The 18236-nt window shown below is 45.8% G+C and overlaps 1 protein-coding gene across 2 annotated transcripts in view; it reads left to right on the top strand.

Moving 5' to 3' along the window:
* Positions 1-11262, top strand: part of Smg6 (Smg6 nonsense mediated mRNA decay factor) — an 85880-nt gene extending 74618 nt beyond the window's left edge. For both annotated transcript variants that reach the window (XM_012376803.2, XM_012376804.2), the window contains 3 exons: positions 5083-5303; positions 6103-6184; positions 6563-11262. In XM_012376803.2, coding sequence (XP_012232226.1) covers positions 5083-5303; positions 6103-6184; positions 6563-6699 — 440 coding nt within the window. In that variant the 3' untranslated portion in view covers positions 6700-11262. The remainder of the gene's footprint in view (positions 1-5082; positions 5304-6102; positions 6185-6562) is intronic.
* Positions 11263-18236: the final 6974 nt, after the last annotated feature.

Below are 18236 nucleotides of genomic sequence, written 5' to 3' on the forward strand. Positions count from 1 at the left end.
CGAGAAATCGACACGCATGCCACTTGACCGTACAACCTCGTCGATCTTTTTTTTTTTTTTTCGTTCGAAGGTCGTTGATTAACTCTCGGAAGGGAGGTGGATACACATCGGTAACACGGTTCGCTATAATATCCCTATAAAAGACCACGTGCGTGGAAATAATCGCTGATAAATAACAATGAGAAGACCTTGCCTCTCTGATGCGGCACGTGTTCGCGTAGCGAGCGAAACGAGAGAAGCATCCAGTCGAATAATATAAACTTGATTCTCTTTTGTCACGGCGCGTCCATCCATCGCGTAAAAATCGGCTGTCTATCTCCCGATTGTAATCATAGCCGTTGCGAAACGATTTTTTATAGAACGTGCCATCACGATCGTCGATGTCTCGCTAATAAAAAAAATTCGATACCGTGATTTGCAATTTTATGCAGTATAAATTTACGCATACATTGTCTCTGTATATATTTTTTCGAGACAGAGATATCATATGTGTATACAGGATGTATCCGATCACCCGCAATCGGGACGCACCACCAGATCAAGCGTTTTATCCCGAATCTATCGATCCGCAGCGTAGTTAATTAATAAATCATTTTTTAAAATTAACGGATTTCAAGTAGTACAATGACAGTTTGATATTCTGCGCGAATTTCGGTCTGGCGGGATTCACACAGTTGGGAATCGAGGTGCAAACCGGAAGCAAGTTTGGTTGTTGCCTGGCAACGGGAAATAAAAACTGTCATCATACCACTTTAAATCCGTTGATTAAAAAAAATGGTTTATTAATTAACCGCGCTGCGGATCGACAAATTATTAGGATTGCGAGTGATCGGATACATCCTGCATGACTGATTCGATTATCATTAATTTTTCTAATTAGCTCTCGGCGCATTGAAAATTGCGATGAATCTATGAAATCATCAAGAAATTGTACGATGATCGAAGCACACCTTTCCAAGGCTATGATAATGTTATTGAGGAGAAGCGGCACGGCCAGTCGGAGGTCGCCGCCTCGGGTCAAAACAATCGCCGATGCGCAAACACACTTGATTTCCCTCCGACGACGTTTCACTGTCGTCGCGGAGTCGTCGGCGATCGTCAGGTCTCTCCCCTTCCCCAAGGCGGCGAATAGTTCATTGGGTCAGCGTCATTACGCGTCACCTGTCGCGGAACTTTGCCGCCCTCCCCGCTCGCTCGCCTCCCGTGAGAATGAATTGTCCCATTTACCCCCGGCGCTCTCATCGCCGGCGAAACGCTTTGTCCAGTCGCGGGAAGCTGCTGGACGGATTGAACTCGGGCCGATATGGTCATTAACGGCGCTTGCGTCAGCTCTCGGCCGTGCCGAGATGATGATGCCGGGGAATGCGAGCCCGACGCCGATTCCTTCGCTCCAATTAGCGTTGAGCAATCTCCCTCGAGCGCCGTGTCGATCGGCACTGTCAGGGTGCGCGCTTTCCTTAACGGTCCCACGTCGAAATCCGGCCCGAACGAATTCACGGCCTCGCGAGTCGCGCTTGACGTCCGATTAAATCCGAAGCCTCTGAACGGCATTCCGGCTAGAACGTGCCGCACGTGACGTTCCGCTATGTAAATATAACAGTGCTTGCTACAGACTGTTTATATACATATTATATATTTTATAATTCTTAATGTAGGGGTACGTTTCAGTTTGGGATAAGATGTCAATGAACTTGTGTTTTACAGAAGAAATTGTCGATTTTAATCGAGAAAGTACATATTTTACATTGAAAGTAAAATTTTGAATTAAATTTTCCTTGAAAAAATGACGAGAAAACGTATAAAGGATTCTGCAGTGACACGGAACTTTCAATATGTATGATCTAGTGATGCTCTAATTATATCGTATATGTAAGGTGCTTACTGTCTTCTCAGAACCATTAATTATTATTCGCTTGATTGCTATGCGAGGCTTCGGAATAGCGGTAACTGCCGCATTACAAAACATAATAAAGCGCTTATTACCCCGATGAGATACTTCTGTGACATATAATTCTAAAATAATTAGCAGAAATATTACTTGAAATTTAGCTCGTTAATTTCACCTCGGTAATTATTTTTCTCTCTTAAATATAACTGTATTGTTTCTTAAAATATTTTACGTATTTCTTCTAATTAACTTTTTTTAGAATAAAGATTTATTCTAAATAAGAAGAAGTAGAGTCAATTAAGATTAATTTGCTGGATTGTGAGCGTAAGCAATCAGCGATGGAACAAATCACGCTTAGATCTGTGTGCGTCTTTTACGGATACGGCGATGCGTATAAGACTCTCGTTTCTGTCAATCGGTCGGTGATGATGACAACAACGATGACGCATAGCGCGATGACACGACTGCTTGTTTCTTTCTTAATAGTGACGGTTTATAGGCACTCGCTACTCGACGAAATGCAATCAGCGATAAATTTACAATCTTGCACGGCGCCGCTGACATTTTCACGGTGTTTTATAGCAACGCGTGTGGAGTTGCAGCTATGACGACGGGACGGTGTGCATTCGGAGCATTTAATGCCTCGCGCATATATCTTGGAACTTTTAATTTCTCGCCGCGTATTCATCTCGCGCGTTCAAGTCGTATCTTGAGATCTGTGTTTGCACTATGCGACTTTCAAACGATATCGCATGGTACGATTGATTTCACACGATTAAATGTGCCGAGTTTAAAATGTTCCGGTAGAGTTGCGTCGCGAAGAAAGATTTATTTATTTTTTTTTTGGAATGTCAAAGATTGCGTGACGAAGCCTCGTGAAAAAAAATCGCGAAAATTGAACGCGACACACTCTCTTGCCGTTCAATCGGAGACAAGGCTGGTGTCAAGGTTCAAGGCCGCTGGAAATCGAAAGGCTCATTAATCATCATCGCTACCGCCAATTAGCGCTGATCCAATCGTCGATTCAGCAAAATCTATTCACCGTGCCAATCCGAGCGCGGCATTTCTCGCGCGAAAGCTTACGTCACTGTTCGTCCTATTTTGAATCATGGATGCCTCGCCGGTGGCGGAAGATTTTCGAACGCCGACGTAATTTTGAGATGAAACCTAGGTCGCGGCCGTCGATAGGGCAAGGACAATCGTTTCGCTTCGAGGATTTCGACGGCAAAAGTGAGCATTATCGATGATTATTGATTAGTCACGGCTCGTCACACTCTTTATGCTTTTTGACTACATTACACGATTGTACCCAGATTCTCGTTTGAAGGGGAAAAAAAAGGAGCAGCGCTTCATAAATTGAAACGGAGAGCGAACAAGCTAAGAAGATGATGAATTTTGCCGAAATAAATGCGGGGTAAAAGAAATCGTTAAATTATATACGACGTTAATAGCGTTGAAAATTGATTGATCGCACACGGTTGGATTTCAGTGATAGAATAATAATTTATCGCGCAATGATAAACGATGTCTGTGCAAGCCTTAGGTGATAAATAACAACGTTTCCCGTATTCTCCCGTTCTGCAGTTATTCTTTCTACTTCCGCCCCTCTGTCTCTCACGAACTTCATCCACCGCCGACCGCCCTTTCGGACGGCGGCCGGGTCTGGAAGGAGGGATAAGGCTTGGCAGCCGGTTAATTTATTGAGTCGGGGAAAGTTTGCTGAATCTCCTATTTGCATTTTCCGTAGATTGCTCCTCGGCGCGCCCGCGCGGCAATCTGCGGCGAATGGAGTTCGATAAAGCACCCTCTCGACAATAATCCTCTCGCGAAAGAACTCGGCGCGCTTGTTCGCATATAAGAGATAAAGGATTAGCGGTTGACGCACGAGTTGCAAATACGAAGTCGAAATCTCGAGTCACTTTTGCCGCCTAATCCTCTCGACGTTAATCCAAAGCTTCTGATTGTAAGTATTAAAAGTTCAGTCGTAAATCCCGTCGTAAATTATCCCTGCGAGATGTGAATGCCGATCTTTAAATCGCTGAATTTAATGTGCCAGAATGTTGCTAGCTGGTGGAAGTGATTTTGTTTGTTTCACGAATGTCGAAAATGATAAAGAGTAAGAAACTTGCGCCATCATTTCTTAAATTCCTCCTTTAATTCGGTTATCCTTGTGCTTTGTGCGTTTCTGCCGTTCCTTTTTGTCGTTTGCGCGGGGCCGAAAAAACGAAAGTGCGCCCTCATGCAAAATCGGCCAGCGTGCTGCCCTTTGACCTCCTCGTCGGCCAGTCGGCCGGGCCATAAGCAAGCCCGTCTGGCTCTCCAATGGCGGGCAACGGTGAGCCTTCACAGTTAGGTTCTCACGGCTCATACATGAATGCATGTATGCGGTCTGAAACGCCCGCGATTGACCCGACGCAGCGCCAACGCTGACCGGCTGTAATCGGTACACGAGCGATATCGGAACGATGGTCGTTCTGATGATCGTTGAGCAACAGTAGCTTCTCAACGGAGCGATCCTTATATAATGGTTCTTCATGTTTCTTTCAATCATGAAAATGAGATCGGTCTTGTCGAGACAAGGACGTGTGCGCGCTAAAGCGATGTGATTAGTCATGGTTTTTTTTTTTTACAAATCTTTTAATAGAGAATCTTTTTATTAGAGGAATTGAATTGTTTTCATATGACCGCATCGATTTTCGAAAGGTACAAGAAACTTTTTGATGAGTCAGTCCCGATGTCCAGATTTGAGTTATTGTGTAAGCGTCAGAAATTGCAGGGACGAAGTTAAGGAGAGAGTTTCTAAAATTTTTAATATAAACTTTTTTATTTCATTGTTTTTGTAGATGGTAATAAAGTGTTGATTATTAACAGTAAAAATACGAGGCTTGAAAGTTTCGAAAGAAACACTAATCTGATGATACAAACTACTTTCTGATAGATTACATTAATCGAATAATAATGTGTTACTATTAAACGAATACGCGTTTTATGAACGTAAATTAATTTCTTTTGAATTGATGTAACGAAATTCCTCCTTTTTTGCATCCCTTTTATAAAATTAATTTCTGAATAACTCACGCTTTAACTCGAAATAATCGATTCCGCGGTAATTAATCTTGGTTTTTACTCGCGCGACACGAATTTCGGTGTTTTCGCGCGTGCTTAGTGAACGGAAATCATATTTTTTTTTGCAGTTCTAAACGAACTTGAAGGTCTGGCTCGAGGCGCCGACGCCAGGGACTGTCCTCCAGCGTCGAGGGCGACTTTGAACCCCGAGCATGTGGCACGAGTGGCCGAGAGTGCTAAGGCAGCATTGGCCTTCGCGAGGAGCCGAAATCCGGCGATCCGGTGCTTAACCACACGAGGCACCGTTCTCACATCCAGCACTTTCACGGTGGAGGAAGACGTCGACAAGGTGAGTGAGAAGCGGGACGAGCCTCGATTTGATCCGCTTCTTGAGTAACTGTACTCGGTGTCGGAGGCATTTAGGAAGCGAATTTGCATCGATTGTTGACCGCGGCGTTAATGGCATCCTCAATGAACAATCCTTGTTTTTTTTTTTCTTCTTTATTTCTTCGTCAAACATCTTTAGAAAACCTCTCGAAATCACTCGGGGACAAGAGTGTAGAGTGATGAGTCTCGCTATTCTTCTAATTTGACGCGCTTATCTTCACCTGTCGCATCAATCTCTGTTTTATATATCGTTAAGTCGATAATACAATTTCGAATGTTAATAGCGACGAATAAAACTCTCGTCCCGACGGCTGAATACGTAATGCGCCGTGAGTACGTAATATTATCAAGGAGCAGTTATATCGCGATTTTATGTACGAACGCCTGCCGTATACAACGACGAGCGATAGAGCGAATCGATTTTGACATTTAGCCGATAGGATTCGAACAGCTAGGCGCGGAAAGTGGTCGCGGCACGTTTGCACAAAGCAGAACGGTCGTTCCGAAGACCGATGGCGGCGCAGAAACGATAGGCAGCTCGGTGCTCACTGAAGCGCGAATGTTATGATAACGAGCCCCGCGTATCCGAGAACGCCCACACGATTTCACGCGATATCGCGACTCTATCCGGCCGCCTTCGCCGCACATTTCCTTTTCGAACTCGATTTTAACGATCAGCTGCGCGACAAACTCGCAACTGAAATGGAAAACACAATTATCCGTCGAATTTATCGCTACATTTCGAATCTTGATCGTTTCAGGATGGACTGACGCGGAACGATGATAGGATATTAACTACGTGCCTCAGCCTTTGCAGGAGCAGCAAGGATCAGACGAACGCAGGTACGTACCTCTCCGCTCTTAAAGCCTTGACCATGAAATATTTTTCGCAGCGATTATCATTCCTGTTCGAGATGATTAATTGTATTTGGACGCCATTTGTAACGTATTCTACAATCGCCCGCCGTTCTATTTTCAAACCTCTCGCAGAAGTAGATATTTTTTTGCGTCTCTAATCTGACCCTAAATTTGTCAACGAGGACTCTTAGACTCTTGCCTAAATTTATCGAAGGATATACTTGTTTCCGCTCTAACTCGATCAGAGGACGATATTTTTTGCTTCCTTAAAAGACTACCGAGACGAGAAAGAGAGACGCGTTAAAGATCCTACTTAAGCTGAATAAAAAAAATCGGGGAAATCCCGACCTTCGATCTCAACAGAAGAGGGACAGCCGCGGCGTTTGAGACGAGAGGTGGTTCTGCTTACGGAAGACCGGAACCTCAGGGTAAAGGCTTTGGCCAGAGACGTGCCCGTAAGGGAAGTGCCCGACTTTATGCAATGGGCCGGGCTCGGCTGAGACGACGCGGCGTGATCGCGACCAACTTCACTGAAGAGAGATCTCCCGCGTTCCTGCCCGCGCGAGCCCGACCAAACGCAAGCAAGACCAAACGTAACAAGAGGAGGAAGCGAGAAGAGGAAGGGCGCTTCGGAACCGCGACGGATCCTCCGTAGCGAATCTTATCGTGGCAGATAAGCCATGTGTGTACGCGCTGCATCGTAGCGTAAGTTCATCCTAATAAACGGGTATTCAGACTGCTTCCCGACGGTGTTCCTTTTTTTTTATCTTTTTGTTTTCGAAATTTTTGTACCTTGTCGGACGGAAGTACCGCTAAGTGCGGTTGACGAGAGAGAGAGAGAGAGAAATCCGCAAAGGATAAAAAGAGGAGAGAATGAAAGCGCGCGCGATCGCGTAAAATACGCGAGTAAAAGTACAGTACGAACGATGGGAAAGAAACAGTTCGCAGCCGTGTCGCTTGCCGTTTCGCTTGCCGGAAACACCGGCCGTTCGAGCACTCCTCGAGTATAAGCGTGACACTTCCTACCTTGTATCCCCTAACTGTTCCGTGTGTCTCGAACGTGTAGATGCGAAAATCCCGACGAGAGCCGCGGGGACCATGTTGGCCGGATGGCCCGAAAGACGCGTCGGGCGCAGGACACTCGCAGCTATGACATGCAGAGAGAGATGCGCGACGAAGTACATCGAAGTAAATTCGAGGGACGATCCGGACACGGGCTTTCCAAAGAAACGGAGCCAAGAGGAAGCGAAAGGAAAAAAAAATTTTTTTAAAAAAGAAATCGAAAAAGGAGCCGTGCTGTTCTTGGAGTTGTTATCCCCGTTTGTAGATTGTTTTTTATCGACAACAGTCGCCTATTGCGACCGGGATGATTATTTTGTACGCTTTTGTTTGTCGAGATTCACTTTGTTCACGAGTTGTTATTAAAATTTTTACGTCGTACGTACATACGGTGTCGCGTTTGAGACGACGACGACGTCACTCGCGTCGTCATATTTCGCCGATAATCGCGAGACGCGTCTTTTTATCGTCCCGCGCGTGAGTCCACCGTGACATTTTCCATGAGGCGATTTCCCCTCCCCCCCATTTTCCTGCCCCCCTTCCCTCTGCTCCTTAAACGTTAAAGTTATTAACATCATTACCTTTGAGCTGCCATGAAGTGAATTGTTAGCGATGGTTCATTTTCAACGAACGATTATTCTGCGCCGCCTGAGATACCGCCAAGGCCGAGCCCCGACAATGGCGATCCAGTATGATCGTTAAGCATGTCACCCTCGAGCTCTCGTGATCACGTTTGGAAAAACGACCGAAAAATTTCTGCTCTCAGAAGCTAAACGTCGAATTGCCCGCAAAATGTGCACGTCTGTGCACGTCCGACAATGCGCGATCGTGTGATTTAATTGTATATAATATATGAGTGTTGATATTTTTCAAACGAAATATTCATATCCGCATAATATTGTATGATTTTGAAATTACGCTCGATCCCGTCGTCGAGAGGGCACATTTTGCGCGTTCGAATTCGATTTTTGCGAAAGCGTTACTCTTTTTCCGGTTGTCTTCGGCGAACGTGCACGACGACCGACGAGGCGTGTGTTGTCTTTTTTCATTGCCTGCGAGTACTCGCTTGCGTAGCTTATACACTTATGGTTCGCCGGCTTAAGACTTTACAAGTTTTTTAGTGTAAGAAAAACGACGCGGATCTTAAACTCCGCAGCGTGGAGAGGTGTGTGCGCGCACGATTATACGACCGTGTGGTGTTCTTTAATAATATCAAAGACTAGCTTTTATCGATTTAAGCGAAGAATTAAATATATCCCGCAAGTGTGGCACGATTTGCTATTATATACATTCCGTGTCGGAACTGTTTAACGATGTTTTCGAGCGACGTCGTCATCACACCGATGTCAATTTCAACCGGCTTCACCGGGGGGGGGGGGGGGGGTGTGATCGCGATCGAGCGCCGGGATGGGATTCGCGCGACTTTTTTCGAATCGAGTGGCAACGCTCCGGGGATCGCGTTTATTATTCTCACGACGAGAGTCATCGAGGGACGCGCGCCGACATTGGTGTTTTTATCTTCGCGATTTCTAGTATTTCTCGGTTTTGCCGGACATGTATACGAGTGTACCTTTCGGGAGAGGAAACCTTTCGGAAGCGCACAGTGGTCGAGGTATAGCGCGCGAGGAACTGCGGGACCGACGATTGAGTAGCGAACACGATGTCCTATTTTTCGACAAAGATAATAGTTACTTAATTCTCCGTAGCGTATTAGAGAATGTGCGAGGGTTTGTGAGAGAAAACGCGAAAGAGGGAGAGAAAGAATGCGAGAGAAAAGAGAGAGAGAAATAAAGCGAGAAAGAGGGGAGAATGACAATTAGATTAACAGAGAAGGACGGTCGAAGAGGAAGGAGCGGAAACGTTTGACACATTGAAGACCGGCGTCGACGATAAATCTCGATGTTGCCCGACGTTGTCTCGTCGAAATTCCTGCGAATTAAATCGGATCGGTAAGTAGAAGAAGAGCCCACCCACTTGCACGCTGCCCGGGCAGAATCGTTTCGCTACACTGTGATGTTCCGCTCGAGAAGCCGCGCCGTTCGGGTAAAAGAAAGCCTCTGTGTCGGCCACAAGGGTGTCTGTACAGCGGGATTTTAAGGGCACGCAAGAAGCATATTGAAATATAACTCTTCCGATCTTGTCGTGAGAAAGCACCTTTTTTCTCGCGCGAGGGGAGAAAGAAAGGTCGATGAAATCTGTCTGTGTGTACGCGTACTCCACCGCTACTTACGATTTCATTGTTTCTTCCCGCGGAGAAATGCGATCGCATGGAATTCGCGAGCGGAGTAAACGCGAATAGGGATTTCGCGGAGCACATCGAGGTCTCGAGCATTGCTCAATGTCGCCGCGAGAAGACGGTGAAGTAGCGTTCGTTAACGATACTTTACAGGATTCCGCATCGGCGCGTTGAGAGGAGAGAGAAAGAGAGAGAGAGAGAAAGAAAGACAGAGAAGAGAGAATGTGTGCATGAGAGAAAGAGAAGTATGCGAACTTTGCGCCTGCGAAGCTGTTCGTACTTCTCGTCCTTCGACGTGTCTGTTTGCTTTGGCGTCTTTTTCTTTTTTTCCCTGCCACCTTCTCCCCCCGTCGCCGTTTTTAGCTCAATTTTTTATCCGAAACCACTGCGGTAGGAGAAAGTGTGGCGTATCGATGGAGTTCGACCAAGTCCACTCGAAGCACCGACGATGTACACTGTCATTATGTTTCACTAATTTTTAAGCATAGTCCTTTTCGTAGTCTTTTTAATGTGCGCGCTCGGCCGCCGTAAGCGGCCGACAATTGATCCGCGGGCAGACGTCCGAGATGTGGGAAAGGCGTGAGAGAGATGGGCGGGCGAAATCGATTGCGCGAGTGCACCAATAGTACATAAATAGCGTCGAAAGGTTTTTTCCACCTTCTCGTCAAGCCGGCGTTCTATTTTGCGCGCGAACCAAAAGTTCGAAAAATTGAACTCGGCAGATCGACATTTCGATTCGACGGAAAATAATCCTTTTCTTTTCTTGTTCCGATGAACGCTGCCCCGATTATTATCAAAAGTGAGAAAAGAGACAAGGTACGTCGAATACGAGTGGAGTATTTTCTTTTGCAACAGATACATTTCTCGCGCGCGCACAATCGGCTGTCGGCTTTCTGAAGGAGGGAGAACTGATCGATAGTATCCGATATCTAGTTATACGAAACAACAATCAGGGTATAGTTTGCAATTGTATTCCGGGCATATCACACAAACACACACACACACACACATACAATGTTTATCATCGCAATAGTTTCTGCAATAGTTGTAGCAGTGCAATAGACACTCTATAAGCCACCTCGGTAAAACTATCCGTCCCTCCTTGCCCTCTTTTCCCCCCTCCAGGATCACGGATCCATTCTCATCATTTCAATACAACACATATCTCCACTTGACTCACTCCGGTCTTTGAAGTTGCAAAAGGATCTTGCAAGGGACCGGCTTCCTCCGATCGGCTTGCGCGATCGAGTTCACGTTTAGCCCGTGCTTGAAAGAGATTGAGAACAATGTCTGAATAATAGGTAGACAATTGACGTAAGATAGACATCGTGATTTTTAGAGCCGATTTATCGCGGAAGCCCATCCGCTTCCGGGATAACTCTCACACCGTAAGTGTACCTATACCTATATTGTATATAGGTATATATAATTATATATAATTATACGTACGTATTATATATATATAATTATACATATATAAATACACCCACTTGTCACTGATTTTATGCTAGATTCTCGCAATTTATCTCTAATAAATTTAAGTACGTGTATCATTATGTGACGAAGCAAAGGGATCGCGATTCGTTTGTATTTCGTCTCGGGTGAAGATGATAATTGCCGATTACGATGACGGAGATGATGAAAGTGTGAGGATGATGCTACGAAGCAAGCGTTTTTAGGCTAATCTGTTTATTACACATTATGAGAAATGTCGCTACTAATAGTGTTACCACTTTGAATATTCAATAAAAAGTGACGTTGAAACTAGCGTTATTGCGCTATTACCTTCTTCAGTAATTACATGATATTTAAGTATACAATACGTTTTATCACTTATTACAGCGTTATCCTCCAAATACTTTCGCCAAATCCTGCGTCCTTTGCGTCCTGCATCCTATTCTTTGCAAAATAATCAACAAACTAATTATAATACAAATTAGAAGAATTCACGTCAAGAGAATAAAACTAGGATTTATTCTTGTCGGCGGAATACGACATAATTTTTGCCAGTCCAATGCGAATCGAGGTCCGGCATGCGTTAGGCTTTTCTAGATTAGACTCCTCTTGCGTGCTCTTTACCTAGTTCGCGAGATTTAGGCTCGCGAGGCACGCGGAGGGGAACCTGGTCGCGTGACAGAGCTCTTGACACGCTCGACCTCGTTATATCTTCATTGCTGAAAGCTGGCGCGCACGCCGGACAGACAGTAATTCTCTCAGCTGCACGACTAAGGTCGTCAGAGTCATTCCGAGTGCTACTCTTCTTTTACGCGAGGTGTAGGCTCGTTTTTTTTTTTTTTTTTTTTTTTTGCAAAAGCCACGAGTGGCACCGCGCTTCTCGTCGCGATCGACAATCTGCAATGTCCATTATCGGCGTCACGATTTGAAATGTCTGAAACGGTCGCCTTATGTCGTTAATTACCGAGCGATTTTGTCGCGTACCGCATTTTTCCTTCAGCTGTTAAACTAACGATCGTTTTTCCGAATGGAAACATTTTGCACAGTCAGAAAGATATTATTTGCGCCTAACGAATTTCGATATATCGAATTTCACGAACAAAAGGATGAAAAAGAAAAAGTCGCAAAAGGACCGGAATTTAGTCACTAAAATATTTCGCAAACAGTCGTTTTCTACAAAAATTTTAAAATTTTTATGTTTGACGGTCCGATTATTTATTTTGGACTGATTAGAAAGATTAATTCGGCAGGGTGATCTTCGAAATGTGCTGTCCACTCTTGGGCAGTGCATTTCCGGTTGAATACAGCAGCAGCAGAAGCAGCTCCAGCGAGCGAGAGAGTCTGGCGAGATCCGGCTATTTTTACTTCGTCAACCTTGAACTTGCTGCTGCTGTGATCCGATAACCAATAAAGGGACTTATTTAATTCTGAGAAAGGCGATCGCCTGTCGCGACTAAGGGTAAGTACTCACGTTGTATTCCCATCGACGGCATACTTCGAGAGTGTACGTAACGCAGTGTAGACTCAACAATTTATCGAGGACTCGCGCACCGGAGATGATTGCGAACCATTTAACACTTTGCATTATGTGTCGTTCGAATTATTTCCCATCATATTTTTATCTTGTTTCTTGCAAATTTCAAACGATCAACGTATAGAAAAATCGATATTTTGAAATCAGATGTTTCCAGCAAGTGTGTTTTGTCCATGCGTTGTATTTTATCGTTTATAACACATGCGTTATCGGATATATTTAGCCGTTTCTCTTACGTATGGAAGATACGCTGTACACTTGTAAACTTTGCCTTTTCAACTCCGAGAACTGAGAAACGGGGAAAATCTCGGACATTAGCTGCAAACATAGACATTTGAATTTTCAGATGGCGAGTTCGATCGAGCTGTGCATACATAACGGCTGAGAGCACGCGCGAGCGAATCCGAGAGAGAGCAAGGCGGTCAGCGCGAGAGTTATGCGGTAGCGGCCACGAGATAACGTAAACTCGCGCGCGCGCTATCTGATCAGACAATGCATCTCGCGATACGCGCACTGGCGAACGGGGTGACCCGCATACCGAGTTACCTCGTCCTCCGGCCGTGCCGATGCACCAAGGATAAGGCTCGCGCCGCCGCTATTGTCGATACGAAAAAGGTAAGACAAGAGGATTTTCTCTATTTGAGAAATTGCGAGTTCCTATAAATCGCGATGAAATCTGTCGCGAGTTCTCAATTTACGGCATTAAATATTTGATAACGAAGATTTACACGAAAGTTCCGTTACTTGGGAATGATGTTTGCGACGAGACAATCGATTACATTCATAAGAGAAAAGAATATTCGAGAAGTCTAGGAATATTTTTGAGGTTAAGAAATTTGTTATGGATACGCATAAACGTTTCGAAGCTTGAAATTGACGTGGACAGAATCAGACAAAGCAAATGCTGACCGTGGTGCCGAATTTGGCACTCTGGTCCGCGTTGTTCCTTTTTTTCTTCATCTTTTCGACACGAATCGCCGCGTCACATTCCTCGCTTGTCATTTCATCGAGCATCCTTATCGACATCGCTTATTCGCGCTGACTCCGAACACAGGATCAAGCGACCCCGCGTGGTCGACGGAGGTCGGCATAATTCGGCGAGCAAGCGGGCGCGCGCGCGCGCGCGCGCGACGGCGGCTACCGGTCGGTCGTTGCTGCGGCCACGACGACGGCATCGCGTTTATGCGAGAAGCACGTAATCGCATTCACAACAGCCCGCACTTGTCTGACGGGAGTATAAAACCGGCGGTGGAATAAAGAGAGGCCGCCATATGGCGGCATAAAGATTCGCCCGCGCACGCGGCTCGCTCGGCGCATCTGAAATCTAGCCGGCTCGCTCGCTCGCAGCTTCTCGAAGTTTAGAAATTGAAGAGAGACCGAGAGCGCGCGCGCGCGGAGGACATGCACATGTTGCTCTCCGGCGACGGCAGCGCATGCTGTTGTGGGCCACGTTGTGCCACGGGGGCCCCCGCTGCTTCCTGGTAGCGATTATCATCGCGCTGTGCGCCCCCCGCTTGTCCCCTTCCGCGAACGAGCCTCTCTCGCGCGTATTTCTCGCGCGTACACTTGCCGCTGCTCGCGTGCCCTTCCTCGTTGCTCGGACGCGGGTCGGCCCTTTTCTCCTCCGCGTTAACGACTCTTTCGACGAACAATTCGAAGCCGCGCCGCGAACGAGACGAGAACCGGCGCAAGTTCAAGTTCACGGGGTCGTTGCACGTGTGCGCTGGGCAGGCACCGCGCTCACGGCGGTGTGGGTGTGCGCGGGATGATCGGTGGTGCGTTCTCGCACCGAAGTCAGCTGGCCGCGAGCCAGAACGCCGCGGCAACTGGATGACTTTCGATCGCGCCGGGTGGGCTCGGAGCGTCAACTTGGTTTTTTTATTTGTCGCATCAGCCGGACGGATAATCGAGTGCCGACATTGCCGTCGAGAGACGCTTTCGCCCTCTTCGAGAATGCACTTTATTTTAATTCTCATTTTGATGTCGCATCTTGTAAGACGTATAGATTGCTTCTGTTTATTTTGCGATTCATTTATTTTGTAAAGATCAAAATATGATATTTGCAAAATTTCGTCCAATTTTCGTGCTCAACTCGACAGAGAATCGTCGTAAGTTTCACACACAGTCGTGTGTGATGCTTAAATGAGTTACGCGTGTATATTAATGATCCATTCTTGATTGAGAAGTGATGCTGTAATCTCTCGAGGCTCCTTGTAATAAACTGTACATGACGTAATTATACGTGATGTAATTTTAGTAGGAATAATTTCACCGCTACAGTCTCCAGTCGATCGTGCAGTCTTCGTTTCTCTCCGCGAATTCCGTTTCCGAGCTCTTATGCAATGTTTGCGGATGCAGGTGGGCTCTGAAGGGAAAGAGAGAGAGAGAGAGAGAGCGCGCAGGGGCGATGTTCCTCGCCTTTCGCGTGCAGGTCATTCGCGGATGCGTCTTCTGTATTCGTCGGAGCGCTTCTTGCTCGTCTGGGTTACGAAATGCGGCAGGCGCACTGCGCGAATGCGGTAATCGCGCTTTTGCCCTTGCCGGCTCCTACCCCGGCGACAAAAAGCCCGTTGCTCCGAGGAATAACGTTACACAGCGCTCGCGGGGCAACATTTTTTTTAACAGCCCCATAAACCTTCCGCGAAATTTAATTCCAAGCTTCACGACGGAGCTTTATCAGTTTAATGAAAAAGATTACAGACATTGCGCGGACGAATTACTACTTTGTTGTTGTAAAAGCAGATTACTTGCAGATCTCGATTTCTACCTTTTTTATTATTAATAAGATTTTTAAAAGTTAACGATACCTTTTTATACGCCAGTTTGTACGTTGTCATTCAAGCGAGCCGCTGCCGTGTTAGATAACTTAATTCAAGCGATGAGATAGGAAACGGACGGTCTCTCGTAAACGCAGCAGCGGGTTGATTAGCGAGAGAGCATCGTCGCGATAGCGCGCCGGGCGCGGATAAGATATTTCGCGGTGATAAAAGCGCGCGGGCGCTTTCAGCGCGTCGACGTGCGACGAGCGCGACGTAAGCTCTCTCGCGAGAAAAAAGCTGTATTATACCACCGCCGCCGCGTCTTCCGCGCGGCTTCGCCGCTGCATTGCGTACGTCATGTGCCGTGTGTTAAGCCTCAAAGCTAACTACCTCGCGCGACCGGAGGTCAAACCAGGACCACACAGCCGCGGCCGTAACTCAGACCTATTATATTTCGCAGTTTGTTGCACTCTTCGTTTTTCTCCCCCCTTTTTTTCTTCCTTTGCCTCCCCGGCGACCCCGATACTTTTTTTTTTGCGACGCGACAACGCGCTCGCCGAGGCCCTTGCATCGCCGACACAATGTGCAACAGTGTTCCGGATGATGCATTTACAGAGTATCAGAACGCGCTCGATAAGGACAACGATTATTGCGGCCGGGTCGCGAATGAAAAGCCTATAAATGTCACAAGTGTCATAAATATCTGTCAGCTTAATCTTCAAAATTTTATGTCTAATTTGCTCATTTAGAATTTAATGTGCGAGTATTATAGAAAGATAAGTTTCAAGATTTGAAAAGTGTGACTTTGCGGCCATTTGAATAATATATTTTCGTAAAATAATACTGAAAGAAATGAGAAGAGCGTTCGTCGATAATTGTGGAATCGGACATTTTTAAGGAAAATTCCGCTCAATTACTTGCGCGCGGAGAAAAGACGAACGGCGCATTGACAAACGTCCTAATGAATTCAAGGAATCGCATAATGGCTGGATCACAGGACCGGCTCGACCTCGTCGCTTAAAGAGGATACTCGTCCGCGGCGATCCTTATCTATGTAGGAAGTCATCCACTCGTTTTTCCTTGTCCGCGTCCGCGCAAGCAGATCCAATCTCACGCCGTGTGTTAGGTAATGCTCCTTCCGACCGCTAAATGCACGTCGCCGTGGCCGTTGACTTCCTCCCTTTGCCCAGGCGCTTTGCGTTAGGCGACTTTGTCGCCGCGCCGAACACCGCCGTCGCCGCGCAATATACCACAGTGCGTCAGCGGGCTGTTCCCTTCGTTTCCCTTTCGTCAAAGTGATTGAGCGACCGGGACCTTTGCCCTGGCACGCATAATCGTGGATATTGTATAGCGAAAGCAAAGCCGAGTCTTGGTTAACTTTTCCGTGAATATAAAAATTCCAGCTCTTTTTTTCGATAATGTAGCTGAAAAATCTTGTATCTTTATAGAAACGTCATTCTTATATAATTAATAACTTTAAGTTGGCAATTTATTTTGACGCAATTCTGACATAATACATCTTGAATTGCAAAAATGTATTTTATACTTTCAGTTTTTCTCCTCAATGTGTAGCTTTATATTTAAATAGTAATTTAGTTGCAGATATTAAAAGAAATCTGACATATGTTTTACATATCTTTTTATATTAGGAAGAAGTAAGCACGAAATATAAATAGCAATGACGACGATTGCTGTGTTAGCTGAGTCTCGCGGATTATGAGTTCGACTATGTAAGCAACCGAACCAATCGCAAAATAAGAAAAAAAAAAGCGGGAAAAATACACGCGCTGCGGCACATTGTTCATTCAAGAGGCGAGCATCGCGGCTATAAGTCATAGATTAGATTCTGATCGCTTTGAGCCATTGTATGCGTATCGTCCGGAGACAATGCTCCAGTGAATCAAGCCTATCATCGCGAAAGGCGGGAGGATTCCTCGCTCCACCACGTTGGATTCAGAAGTAATTGCCGAAGATGTAACGCGAAGCCCATGGTAAGTTGGTATTGACAACTTTTTTTTGCTTCAACAATTCACACTAATGGCGTAAGAAATTTTAAATCACAGAAAATAAAATTGTCAAGATGTAACATTTTTGTAACGAGTTTTGAAATTCAAATGTTATCTTCAGAGATGAAAGCGTGTTACATTTGGAGTTGAAACCGTGTGAAATCGTAAGAATTATTAATAAAGAATTCGGAACTCCGGGCTTGGAAGTCTGTGGTCGTTTAAATGTCGGTCGAGTCGTCCGGTTTAATTTGAGAGCGAAAATAGTCGGAGCGAGATCTCCATCTTGCCCTCTTCGTGCATCTCATTAAAAGCGATAGCTCCCGGGGGCAACCGCCGCGGCTCGGCCGTGACGCGGTGCCGCGCGCGTGAACCTTTACATAATTTAGCGCGGTTTTATCGATGTTACCCGGCGTGAACGTGAATCACGCTTGTAAACCGCATCGCAGCCATCACTTTATACGAGTGTCGTTAATCGCTAGCTGCTTGCCCTACCGGCGGCATCGCGGAGCACACGTCATCGATCGCATCCGGATTCTGGACGGAGCCGCGGCTGACGTAAGCCGGATAACGTCGTCATTTCGATTTTAACAACAAGCGAGCGTCGCCTCGCGTATATTCGCAGCGCACTTTTTTCGTAATATTTGATAATTGACCACTAACCGATGATTCAGCACGAAAATTGATTCATCGCTCGCGCGTCCGCGCATCGCGGCGCGAATCTACTTTACGTAATTTCCTACGAAATTCATTTGAGTTGACGTTCATCGACTAATGAAATTAAATTTGACTGAGTGCCTATTTTAAGAATACACTCAGGCCAAGTTGATTTAACTGCGCGGGCAAAATTGATTCTCCGAAAGAAAAATATATTAAGGAACGGACACGCACAAATTAACTAAATTTAATACCTTCGTTGACATTTCAGACATGAATCTTTGTTCATTTTAAATCACTCTTATAGTTAAGAAAGGAACTTGACTTCCGTATT

Source organism: Linepithema humile, chromosome 8, assembly GCF_040581485.1.
Source record: "Linepithema humile isolate Giens D197 chromosome 8, Lhum_UNIL_v1.0, whole genome shotgun sequence".
Lineage (NCBI taxonomy): Eukaryota > Metazoa > Arthropoda > Insecta > Hymenoptera > Formicidae > Linepithema > Linepithema humile.